This window comes from Lycorma delicatula, chromosome 10 (assembly GCF_047948215.1).
Source record: "Lycorma delicatula isolate Av1 chromosome 10, ASM4794821v1, whole genome shotgun sequence".
NCBI classification, from domain to species: Eukaryota; Metazoa; Arthropoda; class Insecta; order Hemiptera; family Fulgoridae; genus Lycorma; species Lycorma delicatula.
In genome coordinates, this window is record NC_134464.1 from 10,492,037 (window position 1) to 10,513,182 (window position 21,146).

The window sequence follows — 21,146 nt, forward strand, 5'->3', positions numbered from 1 at the left end:
CGTAAAAAAAAATTGGTGAATTTTTAAGTCAAGTTGGTACGATTTAAAAACCAAACAAAAAGCAAACTGAAATTCTTTTACCGACAGCCATTTGTTTTACAAAAATTACATTCTACAGCTTTTTCTTTTTTTTATTCTTCTTATTGGCAATACCACCCTTGATGAATCTCTGCCCACTTTCTGACATTTTCTCCTGGTTGTTAGCCAATCTCCTCCCACCTATGCACAGCCATTCTGGCCCAAGTCTTTGGATACATGGACCATTCATCTGATCTTGGGTCATTCTTTTTTCTTTCTTCCTTTCTTCTTTCTCCTATTACATAGCTTTCTTTCATAATTATTTTTGGCATCCTTGTTTCTTTATTTCCAAAATAAATTCTAAAAATCTAATTCATTCTGATTAATAACGTGTACTAAAGGAATCCCTTTATTAATGCACAAAAAGAAAATTTGAAACCATCTTTAATATATGTAATACTAAATTTGTTTAGTGTGCTTCAACAAGTTAAAATCTTTTTTGCAAACCCTCTGAAGCATTGGCAACTGAATCTCAGGAATTGTAGTCTACGATTACAGTACTGCAATAAATTTATTATTTTTTAATTCTGTTAACAACATTCATCATCTAATTGTTATATTTTTAATTCGTTTGTAATTTTTATTTATCAATAAATTTGGTGTGAGTAGCAACTACCTAAATATGTGATAGCCATATTACAGTATCATATATATTATTTGATTAAATAATGGGTAACTTAGCAAATGTGTTATATGCCAACTGGTATTAAGGAAATTTCTAATAGTAATTTCTTTTTTTGAGCATACTCAATTTTTAATATTGTATTTTATTTTTCTGATTATGTAGTCGGGAAGCTTTACGTATGCTTTATAAGCCAACAAGTTTTAAAAATTAATAAAATAATGAAAATGAAAGATTTCACAAAATTTTATAATTTTAAACCATGTTAAATTATATTTTCTATGAAAGTATTAAATGCATCATTTTAAATAATATCTTATGAAAATAGATATATAGCATAACATATATAGATAACATTTTAAATAACGAAAACATAAAGATAATAATAATTTAAACAATATAAAAGACACGACCCAACAGATACTGTAATAATTTCTTATCTATGATTTCATTAACAATAATCAGTGGAGGAGAGAGTACTTCCAGTCTTTACTATTACATATTTAGCAATAATTTTGTTTACTTTTAAAATTATACGCAATATATTTATCACTACATATTTGAAAATTATATTTTTTTGTTATTAAAAAATTATATAACAGATTTTTCTGGAGACTTTTCTTATAGATTTCACAAATATTTTTTTATTTTACATACAGTCAGCTTTGCCTTCAGTTCCTCTCCAGTACTCTATGTCTGCAGACGTATGTCACTCTTACTTCTGCTTAACAACAACCCATCAATAAGGTTTATATTTAAGAATTACCCTTTACAGAAATGGACATGAAAAAAATTAATAAATAATAACTCATCAGATGGATACAAAACTTGAAATTTTTAAACGATTTGATAATGGGGAATCCAAAGGAAACATATGCAGAGCATTAGGCTTTGATAATCCACAAGATGTGCAGTTTTAAACAGAGCTAGCGTTTACCAAGAAAAACACAGAATTGCATCTTTATCTTTATGTATGCAATACACCAGAAATTAGCAGCCCATTAATAATTGAAATGGAAAATTTGCTAATTGTTTGGTTAGCAGATTGTAATCAAAAGGAGATTCCTATTGATGGACACAATATAAAAATCAAAGCTTTGAGCCTTTTTTCTTTACTTACAGAAAATAAACAACAAGGGAATACTGCAATACTTAATGCAAGTAAGGGCTGACTGCAAAATTTTAAAGGTTGATCAGACTTAAAAAATGTTAAGCTTACAGGCGTAGCAGCAGGTGCTGAAAAGTTGCAGCAGCCAAATATCCTGAAACGTTAAAGAAAATAATTCAAGAAAACGGGTATACTTATTGAAAATGGGTTGCTCTAGGGGCCACCACTGCCATGCTATAATGGGGACCCAGTTGCAGCTGAGGGTCCGATTCCAACAGATGAGCTGCAACTCCCCAACTACAGCCAAGCCGACATCATTGGAGACCAGCATCCGGACTCTGGTAGCCCTTCTCAGGGGTACCTCATAAAATATACAAATGGCCCTTTTCAGGGCTATCACTTCAATATCAAACATCACTTTTCAGGGCTGCCATGAGGTTTTAAGGTGCCACGTGCTGTCGAAGAAATTCGGCAACAGTATACTACATGCGAAGAACTTTTACCCGAGCAATTCAAGTTATAACTGAAGATAATGCAATCACTCTAGAAGATTTTGGAAAAAATCTTGAAATTAAACAAGTAGTTAAAAACATTCACGAGCCTTGGGAAGAAGTTACAGACAGCTGCATGACAGCAGTCTGGCCAAATTTTTTGCCTGAATGTGCAAACAACTTCGGTGATTTCAATATTCCAGTCGGTGACGTTATTGATGAACTTGCTACATTACAAAGAAACCTCGGCTTTGAAGAAGGAGATTCACGATTTAGAGAATTATTGGAATCACATTCAGAAGAACTAAGCAAAGATGATCTTGAAATTGAAAATCAACAGGCATATGAGGAAGAAGATGCAAAGGAAGTAGAAGAAACGGAAATCACACTCAAAGAAAAGATTTAGTCAAAAAACTTGAGGAATTGCTCAAAACAATTGAAGAAGTGAAAGATCTCACTTTAGAGATTGACCCAAATGAAGATTAAAGCATGGGCAAGATAAGCAAATTGATTGTTATTATAAAATCACAAATGAGAGGAAGCTACCAATGTTCGGTTGAAGTTAGATAAGTTGTTTGTTAAAGAATAAATTTTTAGTTTTTTTTTTGTTGTAATTTAATTTTTTTGTAAAAAATAACTGTATACTATTTTGTAAGAAAAAATTATGGAATTTTGTAAAAAGGTTTTTTTTTTAAAGTAAATTTTAATTCTTACCATAAATAATTAAATACTTATATAAATATATTCCTCAATGATTTAAAGTACATGTAATGTAATATAGATATGTTTTGAGAAAAAAATACATGTTTATAATTTTGATATTATAAGAGTTTTTCTTCAAGGCCTCACAAATTCCTTGGAATTTTGATGTCGAAGCCTTCAAGCAGATTGAAAAAAGAAGAAAAAAATATGGTCAAGTGTAAACTTAGATGATAGAATATAAGAATGTAAATAGTTCTACAAGATTTTGAAGAATTTAATGAAAGATGAGTTTTTTTTTAATAATTATATAATTTTGCAGCTGTTTTGTTAGTCTTGACAACATTTCATTAGAAATGGATATGTGCTTTTGAGTGGCAAGGCCCTATACACTCTTTTCATCTTGTGTTCTTTTGGGGTTTTCTGGATGAGGAAAAACGTTTTCTTTTGTTTGGGAAAAGTGCTAATGACCACAGCAATTGATACCCAAAACCCCACAAGAAAAAAAAAATTGTATTTTGGATGGTCTCCACATCACCCTTATTATAGTTATCCCAACATCCATGAAAGAGTACCTAAAGTGACGTGCCTAACTAATGAAGAAGCAAGTGCAGTAGAGCACTTGAAAACCTTAACTACTACATTTGACCTATTGGGATACTAGCAACAAAATTATACTAGAAAAAAACTATACTCAAAAAAAAAATCACTTACCTAAAGAAACAAAAATAGTGAAAAATAAATTATTCTATGCTACTACTATTCAATTTTCTTTTTTAATTTTGTCAAGCAGCCTACTCTTGAACTCATGAATCTTGAATTAAATATATCCACTCTGTCTATGTACATTACATTAATTTCAGAGACATTTCTCAAGTGGGCTCAGTTCTCCAGTATCTTCATGGATGGAGGAGTGAGTCCCTTTTTCTTCCATTTATGTTTTGGATCCAAATTCCAATCTTCAAAATATCAACAATGACATAACCATTAAACATTTTATATATAAATATTATGTTATATGCAACCCTTTCCTTTTGTACAGTGAAGATGGCCAACGTTTGACAATCTTCTTCTATGATGGACTCCTTTCATACAAACCTCAATAATACAGTGCTGATAGCAATCGTTTCTTATTTGTAGCACAGTCAAGCTTGTAATTAATTTCACATTGTGGTGCAATACTCTATAATGGATCTCACAATGGTTTAATATAATCTTAATAGAGTATCTGCCATTCAAAATTGTATTGCCACTCAAAAAAGTAGTCCTAAATTCCTAGTGCCTCAGGGACAGTATTATCAACATGGCCAATAAACAATAATAATTTGGTATCAAAAAGCACATCCAGATTGTGGATACTGGTCGCTCACCTAATATTTTTACTAGTAATCCAGTACCGATATTCAACAATCAGTACCTTCCTACCGTATGTCATCGCAACTGTTTTATTGGGGTTTAAGGGCATCTTGTTATCAATTGACCGTTTATAAACTCGATCTACATCTTCCTGTAATATTTTTTTGTCTGCAGTATTATTCACGCTACTGTAAATCTTAAAATCATCAGCAAACAAAAGTATATTATTCTTAATATTCAAAGTAACCGTCACTGATAAATAAAATAAAAAATAATGGTCCCAAATTGGACTCTTATGGGACTACAGAGACAGCACTCTATTCATCAGATAGCTCTCTGGGCACCTTGATTCTGAACATTCTCCTTTCCAAATAAGACCTTATCCATTCTAGCACTTCTCCAGCAAGTTTTCTAAGCAATATTATACACAGAACTGGATCAAAGGCCTTATGGAAATCAAAATAAAATGCATCTGCTGTTTTCTGTTCGTAAGTTTATAGGCAACAAATGATTCAAATTAGTTACAGTAGACCTCTTTTCCATAAATCTTTGTTGTCTGTTGTCAATGGCACCACTGAGTTTGTCATACAAATGTCTGTGGACAATCTTCTCAAATATTTTAGAAGTACAATGCACAGTACAGATACTGGCCGATAATTATTAACACTGTGCAAATCAGTTTTCTTTGGCACAGGAGAAACTAATGCTAACTTCCAGCTTTTCAAAAAGATACCTTTCTCTAAACTCATATAATATTATAAGTATAAGAACAGGTGCTACAAATTCAAACTCGCATAAACCTTTAATTGTATAAGACTGAATATTAACTGGTGGCTGCAAGCAGTCCCAACTTGCCAATTGTCTTAATCACACTGTTCACATTGACTTTCGGTAACTCAATATCCCATTGCATTCCTTCAACCTCAGGGTTAATAGCCAATGTCTCAGCTTGGTGAACCAATTCAAAAAATCTTCCTAATTCATTATTTATTTTCTTCTTGTCTGTTACTATTCCATGGTTTATTCTTATCGGTCAAGTGCATCTCGCTTCTTTCAAGGAGTTGACACTTGAAAAAAATTAGATGGCTTCATAGAAACTTCATTTTCTACTTCATCAATATGCCTCTGAAGATCAGTATTTAGCAACTTCTTAAGTTTCTTTCTCAACTTCATGAAGACTGCATAAACCATTTTCCCTTCCAATTCTCTTTTATTTCATAAGTACATTCTTTTTTCTTCTTCAACCAGTTAATCAATTCTACAGGGAAGCAGGAAGGGTATTTACCTATTCAAACCTTTCTCCAGGGAATATATGCATCTGTAAATTATTACCAAGCAATACTAAAAAAAATATCTGCAGTTTCATTTACAAAAACAGCAACATAAATCACAAGCAAGTCAAGATATTTCACAGTCAAACATAACCCATAATAGTTTCCTCTCTTATAATCCAATCCACATTTCTCTTGCACTATCGGTTACAACTTCTTCAAATTGTACAACAATCACAAGAGAATCATATGGAGCATCAAAAGCTATCATCCATCATCTTCAAGATCCTTAGAGACAGCTATAATTGAAAGGACAAGAAAAAGAAACAATTTTCCTCTTCTTGGTTTGGAGACATTATACTGGCACAAGCTCAGATCATCCATAAAATCAACATTACTACTGCTTTTCTCCGAATGTAGTAATGTGCATTAGAGGATGTACTTCAGTAATTACCAATACATTTGAAACAATAAAATCACCCATGATTAAAATTCAACAGCTTGTGTTAGCTATACTGCTTCTTTCAGCAAATCAAAATATTTTGATAATACATCTGGAAGGGTATCTAGGCTGAAGTAGTGATTTCCTAATAAAAAATTACAGCTGTCCTTAGCTTTAATTTTCACTCCACACATTCTGCAATAAGTTCTAAGTCCTTCCTTCTACAACTCAGAACCGACAACCTAACTGCCAGCAAAGCGCTGCCATCATGTTTTTTTAATGGTTCTCACATAATCCTTGTCTGCACGATATAAACTCCATCTACTAGGAAAATACTCAGATGTAAGCAAATTTTCATTAAATGCTAACTCAATCATGGCTATTACATCGTACAAAGCTCCAAATACCAATGCAAGAAACTCCTGTTTAATTCGAAGCCCACACACTTTCTGATATATCATCCTTAAGTCTTCATGGTCCGTTAATGTGACTTTCCTCAACATCCTCCTGGAAAACCCTTCATATTATCATTCTGATAAATACTCTGGTGCTAACTTGCTGTAAGGAAGCCCCAGAACTCCTCTTCTGCTGCCAAATGACAGCAGAAGCCTCCTTATCATAATTATCCATGGAGAGTAATTCGTGGAATGAGCTGTATTCCACATGCTTAGTTTTTAGTTTCATGCAGGTCACAGGCTCAACCTCAGCGTCTGTCTCAACTAATTCCTTGTCATGTGTAACATCTAGCCCAAATCTTGTACAAAGTTTTCTCATGGGGCTTTACTAGTAGTCATTCATCACACCTTTTCCTACAATTGCCTTCTTCCTACTTTTTGATTTTGGAGAATGAGTTTTAGTCTTTTAACTTTTGGCCAAGAATCTTAGTCCACACTTTATTCTCTATCATTGATGTATTTTCCTCAATGCGAGTATTAACTCATTATTTATGTCAAGAGTGACCTGGAATTTTGTCTTTTTATTCATCAGACACATCAGTCTACCTCATTAGTCTGGTAATTCAACTCTTTCTTTCCTCTTGGCCTTCCATTCCCCATCTCTTCCATTATCTCCTATCATATGCCCAGTCTCTTGATTACCATTCATAGCTGATTTACTTTCCATCAGCTGAGTCATTTTATCTTTCAAACTTCTTTTCTCTTTAATGAACTATTCAATTACTACTGTCAGAGAGGGAAGTGTAGTCAAACTTTTCTATTTAACTCTTATATAGCTATAATTCTATATAACTAAATTTTTCTATTTAACTCTTCTTTTAAGCTAACAAACAAAGGCAAATGTCAATACAACTGCACTTCATTAAAATGGAACAACTACTTCCTTCATTCTCAATCTCTTCAACAGTTTTTTTCAACCTATTTCCTGATATAGAGATTCCAGCATTTTTGGGCTCATTTTTGCAATCATCCATACACATGCACTTCGTCTTGCCACCTTCACCAAAAAAAAAATTCAAGCTATTCATTCCTGACACCAATGCAAGGCTCATGAAACATTTCATTGCAGTTCTTGCAAGGAAGCTAATTCTGCTTTCCATAAAAGTCCTTTATCTCATTCTGGACACCTTAAACTCATTGGAGCCATAATGTCAAAATCCAAAAATCTAAGCTAAGAACTAAACTAAAATTGGCATAAAAAATTTTAAAATCAAAAAATCTAACTTTTGGCCAAATGCCAGTAGAAATAAAAAGGTTACTTCGCTGACCTGCCAGAGCATTGAAAAACAGGTTTGACCTCACAACTTAATGGGGATGTTATAAACCAACAGGGAAAGGTGAAACTATCCAACAAAAAATTTAGGGATGATTAGGTCAAACTCTAAGAAATTGTCCTTTTAGCTGTACTGCAAAAGAAAAACCAGACTATTCCTACACAGCACATAGTCAGGCCCCAGACTGGCTGAGATAGCAATGAGCTACCAGACGAGTTTCGAGGTAGGACACCACAGACTGTTAGACTGAAAATGGCCAAGTACAGAAGCAGCACCAAAAATAGGTCAAAAAGATGGCAATATATTAAATAGAGTAGAAAATAAATCTACCTAAATGGGAAATGGAAAATTATTATTATTATTACTTTCAGAACTTCTCAACCCAAGAATAGAAATAACTCAGAACAAGACAGTCTGTGTCTGGGGCCAGAGGCCGAAATGAGATGATGATAATAATAATAATAATAATAATTTTTATAGTAATAATATTAACATTTTTATCATTATCTAATCATAAAAAAATAAACTAGTATTTATTTAGGGATAATTTTAAACCAAACTTACATAAACATTTATGTTTTAATTTATATTATTTTTATTTAATCTTAAATTTTATCTAATCATCAAAGAATATGGTAATAAATTTAGAAAATAGCATATGCATTACTTTTTGCACTTATGATTCATTAGTTTTTATTACAAGAAGAAAGAAATTACAAGACAATAAATTAATAAAGAATCATAAATATTTTAAGATACATACTTAATTAATATAAATAATTAAAAAATAACAAAACAGTATTAAATTATATTTACATAACTTGTATTAAACATTAATATAGGCAAGAGAACCCAGATATATAATTTAATTAATTTTCTTTAAAACAATATTTAAAATTTTTTGTGTAAAATTAATCAATGTATTATTTTTTTATTTCAGCTGTGGTCTGCCTAAGAGCATGATAAATATTACAGCTGAAACAAGTCCAATATTTTAAAGTTGCTTTATTCAATAGACCTAAGTTATTGAAATAATTATTTTTGTGCATAAATTAAAACCATACAAGTGTTAAAAATAAACAGTAACTTTAAATATAAGATGCTGCCATATCCACTTCACAATTTACACAAGTGCAAAGAATAATTTGTGGTTGTGAACATGCGTTATAAAATTTTCTATATTCAATTCTTTCTTTTTATTTTATTATGTCAATATTTCAGAATTTTTCTGCTGGGGAAGTATAGGAATACATTTAAAATAATGAATTAGACTTTAATGAAACAGACAATGGAGTATAAAAATAATGATATTGACATTATGGAGCTGAAAAATACCGGTTGTAAAGACTATAATAAACTAAGTAATATTTTGTTCTAGAATTTTTTCTGTTACTTTGAAATTATAAAACAAAATATATATTTCCACTTCAAATTTTTCACAGTGTTCTATTTTAACTTTTGCTCTGGTATTCTTAATGTTTTAAAATTCACTGCTTACAGTGCTAAAAAGGAATGACAACAGCAGTAAAACTTCACGGTTTTAAATTTTTTACAAGGCAAGTCTTAGCTCTTACATTTACTGGCTAACAGGTTGGAAAAAGCAGTATTTAAAAAAAGATGCAAATGCAACTTTTGGAAAATCCAACAGAATCTTAACAGAGCCCAGATAAGTCCACTCGTTGACTGTTTGACAAGTATTGCAGCGACATTTGTTGCACAAATCATACAGGATTCAATCAGTTTAACTCCTCTTATAATGATAGATAATTTCACATCCTCCACAAACATTAATAGTGTATTCTCATATCAATTCTTCTAAAAAAAGTCAGCAACTGTTTAAAATCATTTGTTCCATATTGTTTTCAAAAATTTCTGTTAACACCCTCTATCTGATAAACGCTTCATCAACAATTTTAAAAACTGTTTACCTATATGTAAAAACTCAACTTGTTCATGCAATTCATACCATTTGGAATGTTTGTTCAGTGAAACATCACTATTTTTATAACTTCCAATTTACAATTTCATCTACTGAAATGCACTGTGACTGTGTGCACAGCTTTGTACTACCTTCTTAAATATATACTTTCTTTTTCCTGTTTAGCCTCCAGTAACTACCGTTTAGACAATTCCTCAGGGGATGAATGAGGATGATATGTATGAGTGTAAATGAAGTGTAGACTTGTACATTCTCAGTTCGACCATTCCTGAAATTTTTAGTTAATTGAAACCCAACCACCAAAGAACACCGGTATCCACGATCTAGTATTCAAATCCGTGTAAAAATAACTGGCTTTACTAGGACTTGAATGCTGGAACTCTCAATTTCCAAATCAGATGATTTGGGAAGACGCGTTCACCACTAAACCAACCCGGTGGGTTCAGCTTTGTACTACTAATTTTACTGATCTTCACACTTAACTAATAAAACATGTTTCACACCCACATGTACTTATCTGTTTACTTATTTAATTACCCTTGTACCTAAGTAAAAATACACATGCTATGAGAAAAAGCTTATACATAAACATACAAATTAAATCACTTACATGGCTATTAAATTTTGGATGATTATAAAATTTATTAACTGTAGCATAAACAGGGTTACCACCACTTTCATGACCAGATGATGTTTTTGACTGATCGCTTCCAGATGATGATAATTTAAATGTCTCTGTTTTATTGATGAATGTGTCCCCATAATCGTACGATATATAAACTGCAGAAGATTTACGAGTTTCTTCTGCCATAGGATCTCTTGCTAAACATATTATTACTTTTGAACCTTCACCGGCCCAATGTACCATCAACTGTTGATGAGTATCATTAAGTTGGTACACCTGAAATAAAAATTACAAAGATCAATATTTATAATAACAAACAAGAAGATAAAGTGGAAGTGAAAAGATAAAGTTAGGAATGAATAGTCAGTATAATAAGGGAAGTAAAGTTACCCCTTTTTTATCTATATGGTATCTTCCTGTTCTTGACATGATTTATTAATATATAAAAAAAAAAATGGACTAATTGTAGCTCATTAAATTATCTTCATAAACAATTTTCAAACAAGTAATCATCTGCAGAATAACAAGTACAATTATATGTTTTATTTACTTACAGGTAATACATTCCAGATGCATGATTTACTGATGACAACTAAAAAAGAAAGAAATAACTTCACAGTAAAAAAGTGAATAGAAAATTTTTATTTTCAACCTCACTATATACACATTCCACTTTTCTCTTTATCTTCTTCCTCTGAGAAGTATCCTGCAGTTTTTGTCCAGATACTGGAACTGTGCTAAGGATGTGAGGAACAGTAGAGTTACTACATCCTTGGTACTTGTGCAGTTTAACAGGGGAGTAATTGTTACTTCATCACAGAATCAAGGATATGGTTTACTATCCAAGAAAGAATTTCAATTAGTATATAGCACCTCCAATTAGTGCTATCCCAATATAAAATAACCGACCCGGAGTTGGGAAGCTATCACACATACAACGATATTCCTAATACATGGCAAATAATTATTATTATTTATAAGTTAATATACTTTTTTTATCAATATCTGATTAAATTGTGCTCTCAGATATGGTCAGCCTGAGATGAAATCAATCGCTGAATTTTTACCAGGACAGCAGTCGTGAGGTAGTACTACAAAAAAATAAAAAACCTAAGAGAAAAAGAACTGTTGAGGTTGTAGCTTAAGATTCTAAACAATTATTTACTTTGTTTAAAATACATGTGCGTATGCACACACAAAATCATTTATATTTTCCTGGCATCATAGCTCTAGAGTATACTGCAAGAAGTAAAGTATAGTAATTAATCAAAAATGGGATATGGGTTTTTTGCATTTCTCAACATTTAATGACCCACAGACCCCCCCCAAAAAAGTGAGGGAAATGTTCATATGTACGTGTGTTTGAAGCTTAATGACTTTTGACTGGATAAGCGATTTTGATGAAATTTGGAACATTCATGTATATAAGGCAATTTGTTGTTAAAAGTTTGGAGTCAGCGTCTCCAGGGGATGGAGAAGAGCTTATTTGGGATCAATTTTCTCAAAATTTTACAAACATAATTCCACTTTATATTAAGCTCAGTGCATGTGTACATGCTTACCTTACCGCTTTAAAAAATTCTCCTCTTCCCTAAAAATAGATTTTTTTGATTATAATTATTTCAGTGGGTGACAGATCGAGGGACACTAGAGGCTGATCTTAGAGCACTGGGCCCCCACAACATGGTTGCGATGATGCTTCATAACCTGAGCAGCTGGGTGAATGTGGCCCGATTCATCGGGGGCATTCTCAGGATCAAGAAGGGCAGCATCAACAGTCTGAGCCAAGTGAAAACTAGGACCTTCTCAGGTTAGGATAGGAGGGTTTGACCTAAGTAATGTGTAGAACGGTTCCAGGTCGAGTCCTGGTAGAAAGGGAGGTGGTTTCAGCCAGTAATCTACTGATGACAGTTTGACTAGACAATCAGTGGGAGCCCAACAGTTTGTGCGTAAATGCATTTCCATCTCCCTCCCACCTCTACAAAAAATTTTTTTATCAAGTTTTTGAATTTTTTTTTAACTTTTTTCATGTAAAACAACTTTCTTGTCAGACTTTTTTTTTTATTAAACAGATATTGAGATTCTTTCTTTCCCATCAAAACTAAATATAGTACAAAAAACATACAGTATTACAATGAAAATCCTCTTAATACTAAAATGCTTTATAATAGAATAAAAACGGGAGAGGATCAAAGTACATGAGTGTGAGGGAACAGATTACTTAATTAAATAACTGTTACAGATGACAAGCAATCTCCACAAACACACCCACACTGATCACAGCTGTCTTTATCTATTACTGCTTCACTAGTTCAACAGGCATTATATGCTTTTCAATGTCAGTTTATAAATAACTATATAACATGTCTATTTGTAATGCCCTTTAAAAATCAAAAAAGAAATAAAATAAATTTAAAATTTTTTTCTCGGTATTATTTATTATACATAAGGATGGATTAATAATATTGAAGAAAATTTTTAAAATGGTTTTATTTATTTTGCTTTTTAAAGGGCACCAATACATATAGATAAGCTACAATTGAAAAAAAAATTATGGCAAAACATAATACATAATAACAGTGTCAGTGTAGTTTATAAACTAAAAGGTGATTACTAAAATACTAATCATCTGTACAAGTAGAAAAATTAACATTTTTTTACTGGAACAGTTCAAAATTTACTTCTACAAACAAAAATTACATATCATGAAAAAAAGGAAAATAATACTTTTATTTTAGAAAATTACATAATAGTTTAACTGCAAGAAATGAGTTTCCAAAAATTGCAATGTTATGCCTATAAAACAAAAGGAAGACAAAGCTGAGTAACTGAATAATACAATCAGGAAAGAATATTCATTAAGTAGAGAAAAAATAACTTCAATAAATCTGAACTGAACACTTTGACCTACATAAATAGAGCAAATGTTTAATACATGAAAATACTTGTATTTCCAACTAAAACTTAACAATATGAAAATCTTTTTTTTTAATATTTCTGTAATTCAACAAGCTATACATTCTCTCCCCACCTCCCTCTCACTCACAACAAAGAAAATGTATTGCTATTAGTAAAAAAGTACCTCCATATTTTGCGACTTTCTACTTTCATCACAAAATATTCTAAGTACCAATCACATATTTAAAAGTATCATCAGCGATCTGTTCTATACTTCAATTGCTTACACAAAAATTATAATGCATTAATCTACGTATTAAGAAGATTGTTTCAATGAAATTTAAATAAAAAATCAATTTAAGAAGATAGGGAGATATAGGAGGGGTGCTTTATCTTCGAGCAGGTTGGATAATTAGTTATGGTATTATGATTTTATTTTTTAAAAGAATATAATCAAAAAAACTTTTAGAGCTTTTCAAACTTTTGTTTCGATTCATCTTAAATTCATTTTATTAATTTTCGCTGATGAGAATGCATCAGAACCAATCAGCTTTAAATAATTATCAGAGATATTATTTAAAAGTATAAACATTTTTATTTTTTAAACTTTTTTAAATTAATAATTTATAAATGAAACACCATGAGGGAAACTACAATTTTCAATTTTATTAAAGCGGTATTTATAAATTTTAAAAAAGTAAACATTTTATTCAAGTAGCCCAAAATAATGCTGTTTGAAAGAGGTAAATTTCATACGGCTTTTACAATAGAAAATTCAATATAAAATATTCAATAATTTACTTTTGAAAAATTAAGGTGGTAAGGCTAATATTAAATTAAAAATTTAATTGCTGGGGGTTAAATTTTAACATGTACATGATCAACAAGAACATTGGGCAATACCACAACAGCTTCTTTTTCAATTCAATTATTTATTTATTAAACCAGGTTATATATATATATATATATATATATATATATATATAAATTACATATTTATCCTGCAAAGATCACATGGACATCTGTATGCAGCACGATTTATAAAAAACTTAATATCACAAACAATTCTAGCAACTTAACTATTAATACTTAATCTATATACTAAGTGAATCTATCGAAATAGAATTTTCTAGTTCACTTTACAATTGTATGTGAGAACTATCTACTACCAATTTACAAAAAAAAACCTGAAGTCTTCAAGTAATTTATTAATTCTGAGCCAATTCTCTATTTTTTCTATCATTTCTTGATATCAAAATTTTAAAAGTATTCAGAGGTTTATTGAAATATATAACAGATGTGTACACATGGTTTTTCTTTTTTAATAGAGACTTTAGGTAATTGTAAAGACTTATACCTTATAATAGAAAAATTTTGTATATATAAGTTCGACAAACAACTATAATGAAGATATCATAACTCAGGTGCATATTTTTAATATAACAAAGATTCCCTAGCATAGTTCACATGTTAGCCCCCAGTTTAAACTTGCAATGCAATGCCACATAACAAATACAATCCACAAGGATGTGGTGCACCGTTAGTTGGCAGTCACAGCAAGCACAAACAGGTGCATCTGTTTGAGTCATCAAATATCCATGAGCGAGTCTAGTGTGCCCTATTCGCAAACAGCAAATAATAACCTCCTACACGGTTATTTATGCATGAGGAGCTACATGGTGACAAAGTGTTCTTAATTGGGTGATTTTATTGCTTATGGTAGCATTCCATTCACTTTATCACTCATCATGAACCACCCTCCTCACAAAACCGTTCAAAACAATCCAACTGGTGAAAGGAGGCTGGAAGCAAGTCTCTTTTGCCGCACCATCAGTGTGCTCATTGCCTTAAATTCTAATATGGCTGGGGATACAGCAGAAGCTCACAATTTTATGTTGAGTCATTTGGGAAATAACACACTGAACCTTACAGACAATAGGGTGTCTGGAGTACATGTCACTAATCACTTGTAAGGCATTCATGGAATCTGAGCAAGTAAATGTCTAAATGTTACTAATTAAATTTAATATTATTTGTATTATCCATCAATTATATTAAATGGATGATTTCGTTGTGCATTAATATGAGCTATGTAAGTGCAGATCACTTGACTGCGTTGATTCCAAAGGGATGGCTCCCCACTTTCCACCAGCAGACTTAAATTCATTCATCCAACATTCTAAAAGTGGTGGACCAAGCAGATGAATAAGCCATGCAGCCGTAGTCCAAGTGGGAACAGACTGGAGCTCAGTAGAAGCCCAACATGCGCACTTGATCAGATCCCCGAGAGTCAGATAAAACTCTCAGCATGTCCAGCATTTTCAAACATTTTACCTTCAGTTCCTTTGAATGTGTTAACCACGATAATCATTGGTCAAACCAAACTCCTAAAAATCTAACCTGTGTGCATGGTTCAACTGGATCACCATGTAAACAACAGTAGAGGGTCAGTATCTTCCCTCAAGCATGAAAAGCAGATGCATTTTGTTTTCTCCAAAGAATATGAATCCAGTCGTTTTAACCATAATTCTAAATGGGTTATTGTATTTTGAAGTAGCTTAAGTTCTAGATGTGACGTAAATTAAAAAATCAACAAATAAAGAACCCATCACAGGTTTTCGCATGCAGTTTGTTATACTATTTATGGCTATAACAAATAAGGTAACACTTTGGGCACTTCCGTGTGGCATTTCATTTTCTAGAGTGAAACTTTTGGATATCGTCAATCCACTCGAACTTGAAAGAGCTGACTACTGAAGAAACCCCTGATTAATGCAATATTTTCTTATACACTCCATTCATGCAGTGTATATAGGATTTCTTTTTTCTTCAAGCCATATCGTATGCCTTTTGCATATCAAAAAATACCATAACCAAGCGTCAGCAAAATAGGAAGTTTAAATTTCAGATTTCAGAACAACTATATGATTGATAGCCGATCTACCTTGGCGGAAACTGCTTTGTTTGGGGACAATTAGAGCATTTCTCTCAAGGCACTACACTAGAAGACGGTTTATCATTCATTCCATCAACTTGCACAGAGTACTAGTCACAGATATAAGATAACTTGATGGGCATGGTAAAAATACTGGTGATGGGAGTCGCCAATGCTTCTGACCAAAAATCTGGAAACACCTCGTCACAAAATATTTTGTTGTAAATAGACAAAAGATGTAATGCACTACTACAGAGGTGAGGTAACATACTGAACCTGATATTAACATTTCCAAGGGAAGTGTCACGGCTATTTTTTTAAGGCATACCTTAGTTCATCAAAAGAAAAAGGAATGCCTAATTCATTTTACAAATCTCCAAGAACAAAAGGCACATTTTCTATCTACAACTTATACCTCATGAATTCAGGACAGTAGTATGATGTTAATGAAACTGACCTAAAAGTGTAACCAAACGAGTTTGTTACATCAATTGTGGTACCGAGGAAGCTTTCTAGTCCAATTGATGGTGGTGATTGTCCTATCCACACATGCTCTGTACTCTTCTCCAAACAACCAATGATGCAGTTGGCCAAGAAACATTATTGACATAGTTTAGCCATGATTTCAACTTAGCACACAGAAACACTCAACGGCACACAGCTCCTGCATTGCAGTAGGCGCAACATATTCCTGTTGTAGGCCTACGACTGAAATTACACAAAGCCCTGTGACAATCCCTTAATGCCCTCCTGCATTCTTCATTCCACCAAGGAACTGTAGGCCGCCTTGGTTTTTCCAGATGGTTAGAGGGATATATTTACTTGCACTGTTGAGTATCAGATGTGCAAACTTGCAAAGTCAGTGAATTGCATAGCCAGTTTCACCATATTGGCTAAAAGAGTCTTTGTACAAATTCCAGTCTGCCTTCCCAACCACCCATCTGTCTAGCTGACTCTGAAGCAAATCACTATTACCAACCAAGATAACAACCAGTCTGTGATCACTTAAAAAATATGTTTTTGGAAATGTGCCAGTTAAGATGTAGAGGTAGGAATGATAAACACAACAATAGATTGATGCACGAAGATGTCCTGATGATGATACAAATGTGTATGATCCATCGTTCAATAAGAAAGAATTAATCTATCGTTCTGCATCTATCGATCAAGTATAAGCTTAGTCCAATCAGTAAGTCCATAAGTTTAGTAACTAACTAAGCTTCATTAAGTTGGGGTTGGGGTTAGAAAAATATTCATAATTTTTTTTTTTTTTACTTTTTGGGGATCATGGAGCTAAAAAGATTGAGAATCATTGCATTAGACCCTTCTGTTCTATGTCTTAACTAATATATCTTTCATTCAGTGTCATCTTCTAATGCAGGTTGTCCAACATAAATGGTAATTCTTTTTTTGGAAACAGCTGCTCTAAATAGATCTATGGAAAAAAATTAAAATTAAACCGTTCAAGCAGATTATGCGACTACAAAATTTGTCCGCACTCCAAACACTAAATATTTTCCCTAGTGCAATCAGTGTAGCACATCATAGTTTTCTCTTCGCACAGTACGTCCAAAGTATTCAAATCTCTTCCTTTTTAACATTATAATCTATTCAAATTCCTTATTCATCTGGGACAGTTCCTTACTGTTGGTCCCTGATATTTTCCTCATGTGCCAGTAGATCCATAATTCAAACAGACAACATGTATACCATCAACATATTACTCCTTCAAGGTTTATATTATTCCTTTATGGTTTCTTTATCCTATGAACTAGAACTGGGAAAATAATAAACAATTTCTCAAAATGTATTAGGCGTATCTATTTTAAATTTCTATCCCATAGTAAGTTCTTCACTTCAGCAAATACAGCCCTCGCCATTTCTATCTGTGTTCTTATTTCTTGCTAATCATTATTACACATATTAGTTATTTGCAGCACTCTCTTCAAACAGTATTATCATTAAATCTACCACCATATTTGATATTCTTTTTACCGACCATGTTAAACTCTGTTTTTTTTCGTTAATTATTAAACCACATTTTTGAGTAACTACACTCAGCTTCTCCATCAATTTTTGTCAATCTCAAAATACCATTAGCTGTCATCAACATGTTATCCGCATAACTAATGCTTTTCCCCCCCTACCTCCTGGAACCAGACCCCCAATTCAGCATGAACACGGTTCTGGGAGGTGCCTTTACCTCTAGTCGCCAGACGAGGGAAATGTCGGGGCCGGCTAGGCCGTTCCCGGCCTCCATCACCCAGCAACCAGGACTCGGTCCTTTGTGCTTCGCCTCTAACGGGGACACCTCCGGAGGGACGGCCCCGGCGGGACTGTCTTTTAGCTCAGGGGCTCCAGAGTCCCCGCACTTCATCACCACCGACCCGCATGAAAGCACGGGCGAACGGCAGTTCCGTACGTAGCTGTCCCTCACCCCCTCGCTTCCCGATATTTCAATTGTAGTATTTCCGACATAAACCCCGTCACAGTGTCGACGTCCACCGAACTTCGTAACATCATTCCAACGATGGTCCCCACCTTGAGATGTTCATTTACGGCAGTACAGGCGTGGCGTTCCTCGTCACACTGCGGCTACTGGAATATCACGTGTTCTCGCGTGTCTAAGTCTCGGCAGTAGGGGTCTTCAGCTCTTCTTCGTCGCCAGTGGTATGAAAAAAGACCCCATGGCCGGTCAGGAATTGTGTTAGCCAGAATCCCAGTTCACCAAACTTCCTCTCGGCTCAATGTGCGCGATCAAACAATGCGTCCACCTCCCTTTCGTGGATGCATCTCGCCTGGCTCGCCAATCCCGGTAGACAGCTGTGTTGGCATTGTTCTTAGACACATCCTGATAAATTTGCGCACGAGCCGCCACCAGCTGCTGCAGTGGCGGCATCCCAGTCACCACCAGCACCGTCCGAGACACAGGCGTATGCCGACGCCACGGCGCTATACTTCCTCCAACAGTCTACTGTTACGCCCTATCTCCACAGCTATCTTCCACACTGGCGCACCATAAAGAACTGAGTTCGCCACTTGCGCGTACAGCCTCCTCTTCGAGAAACGAGGCCGTCCAACGTTCGATAGTAACTTAACCAAATTCTTGACAGTCTATCCAGCTTTCTCATCACCGCCTCGATGTGACGAGTGAATGACCGCCTACGGTCCAGCCACACTCCAAGATATCTGGCGGCCTCTCGTGATTGGACCATCGCTCCCTCCATCGAAATCGGGAAAGGCATCCAGTCGCCGCCTTCCCGCCATTGAGAGATTTATCGCAGGACAGATGGAGTCCCACCTCGGCCATTCACTCTCACCGACCATTGCGAGAGACATTCGCGGCACGTGTCACCTCCTCTTCGGTCTTTCTTAACACAACCAGAGCTAAAGCATCAGCGTAGACGATAGGGGTGACACCCTGTGGGTATCGCAACCGGAGGAATTAATCGTACACGATATTCCATATCTGGGGCTCTGGGCATCCCACACGTGGACCGGAACCAGAGATCAGAGTCACCTAGCTTGTATACCAGCTTCCTATCGTTAAGATAGTCTTCCAACATCCTCCTAAGATAGCCGCTCACACCCCAACCCCTCAGCGCCCAGAAAATGGAGTCCCAGCTGAGGGAATTAAAGGCATTTCGGACGTCGAGAAGTATCACCACCGGAATCCTGCGTGTCCTTCAAGTTTTGAAGATGCAGTGACGCGGTGATGGAAGATTGTGGATGCAGCAGCGATGATATAATTTTCACAAAATCGATTGGAATTACGGCGAAGTCGTATACAACGACGATATCATGAAGGGGTTATGTTCGCAGTTTGCCACAATATACACCAAAGGGCTGGAGAAAGTGGAATTTTTGCGTCGGTTTCATAACGATGTTCGTCAGATACCGGACGACGCACCGAAACCGAAATTAAACTTTATCGTAAATTGTCTGTACCACACCGCGCACAAGGCGAGTGGAAAATGTGCGCTACACTCCGGTTGTTTCTACATGGAGTGGTTGAAGTTGTGTAAAAAGTCAATGGATCTTGTGAGGGAAGCCGATCGATTGCGTTCGTTTGTGAACACAAACGCAGAAAAAAAAGAATTGGCAAAAAACGGTTATTACTATTCTTTAACTAATTGTGTGTAAAATGTTGTTGGTGTAACGAAAGGATGGATGTGCATCACCACTCAACTCGTTGTCAAGACTACATCAGGGAAAACGTACCGATTTTGTTTGAACATGTTCTATGTCGAGAACCGCTGTAGAGCTCAGTCTGCTGCAAGATGTTGATGAATCAACATCTTTGGTTAGAGATCTCATTTATAGTTATAGCCTTCAATCTTGGTTTTATGCCAGGAATATTATTTATGCTTGCACTCAATCAGTTACAAAAAATTGCAAAACAAATATTAAAAAAATATAAAAAAAAGATTCTAGTGTTTTACAGTAGGCCTACTGGGGAGAGATTTCACTCATGTAAAAAAAAATCTTACCGCGCCACAGTTACTACCTCGTGGGTGGTGTGGAAACGTAACCAGATTTAAAGACCTCCCGATGTACAATTCCATCCGCAGTTTAGCGATGGATGTCAATATAGCCGCATCGGTGTGGACGATTAGATTTTTTCCGAATCGACGCGTAAGAACGTTGCGTCATCTTATGAAACTTACAACCGCTGCGTTTCTACACGCAACAAGTATAACCGCAGACGTACACCGTTTCAATACCGTTAGAGTGGTTTTAATTACGATGCTACTTACGCTGAACTTTACAACAGATTAAAAGAATATTTAGACAGTTTAAAAATCGATACCGTAGACGGAATGTGTAGACATTATATTCGTTATAGTGGTTGTGGTAAGGGGTAAGGTATAATACAAAACCACAAAGCAGTAGACAATCATTCAAGCCTTAACGATGGAAGTGTCCACATGGATGGTGACTTTCTTACCGATT

At 34.3% G+C, this 21,146-nt stretch overlaps 1 protein-coding gene across 1 annotated transcript in view; it reads right to left on the minus strand.

Moving 5' to 3' along the window:
• LOC142331119 (sortilin-related receptor-like) overlaps nt 1-21,146 on the minus strand; it is a 172,062-nt gene that overhangs the window by 128,715 nt on the left and 22,201 nt on the right. Inside the window, exon 2 of the mRNA XM_075376801.1 lies at nt 10,346-10,636. Within this exon, the coding sequence (XP_075232916.1) occupies nt 10,346-10,636 (291 nt within the window). The remainder of the gene's footprint in view (nt 1-10,345; nt 10,637-21,146) is intronic.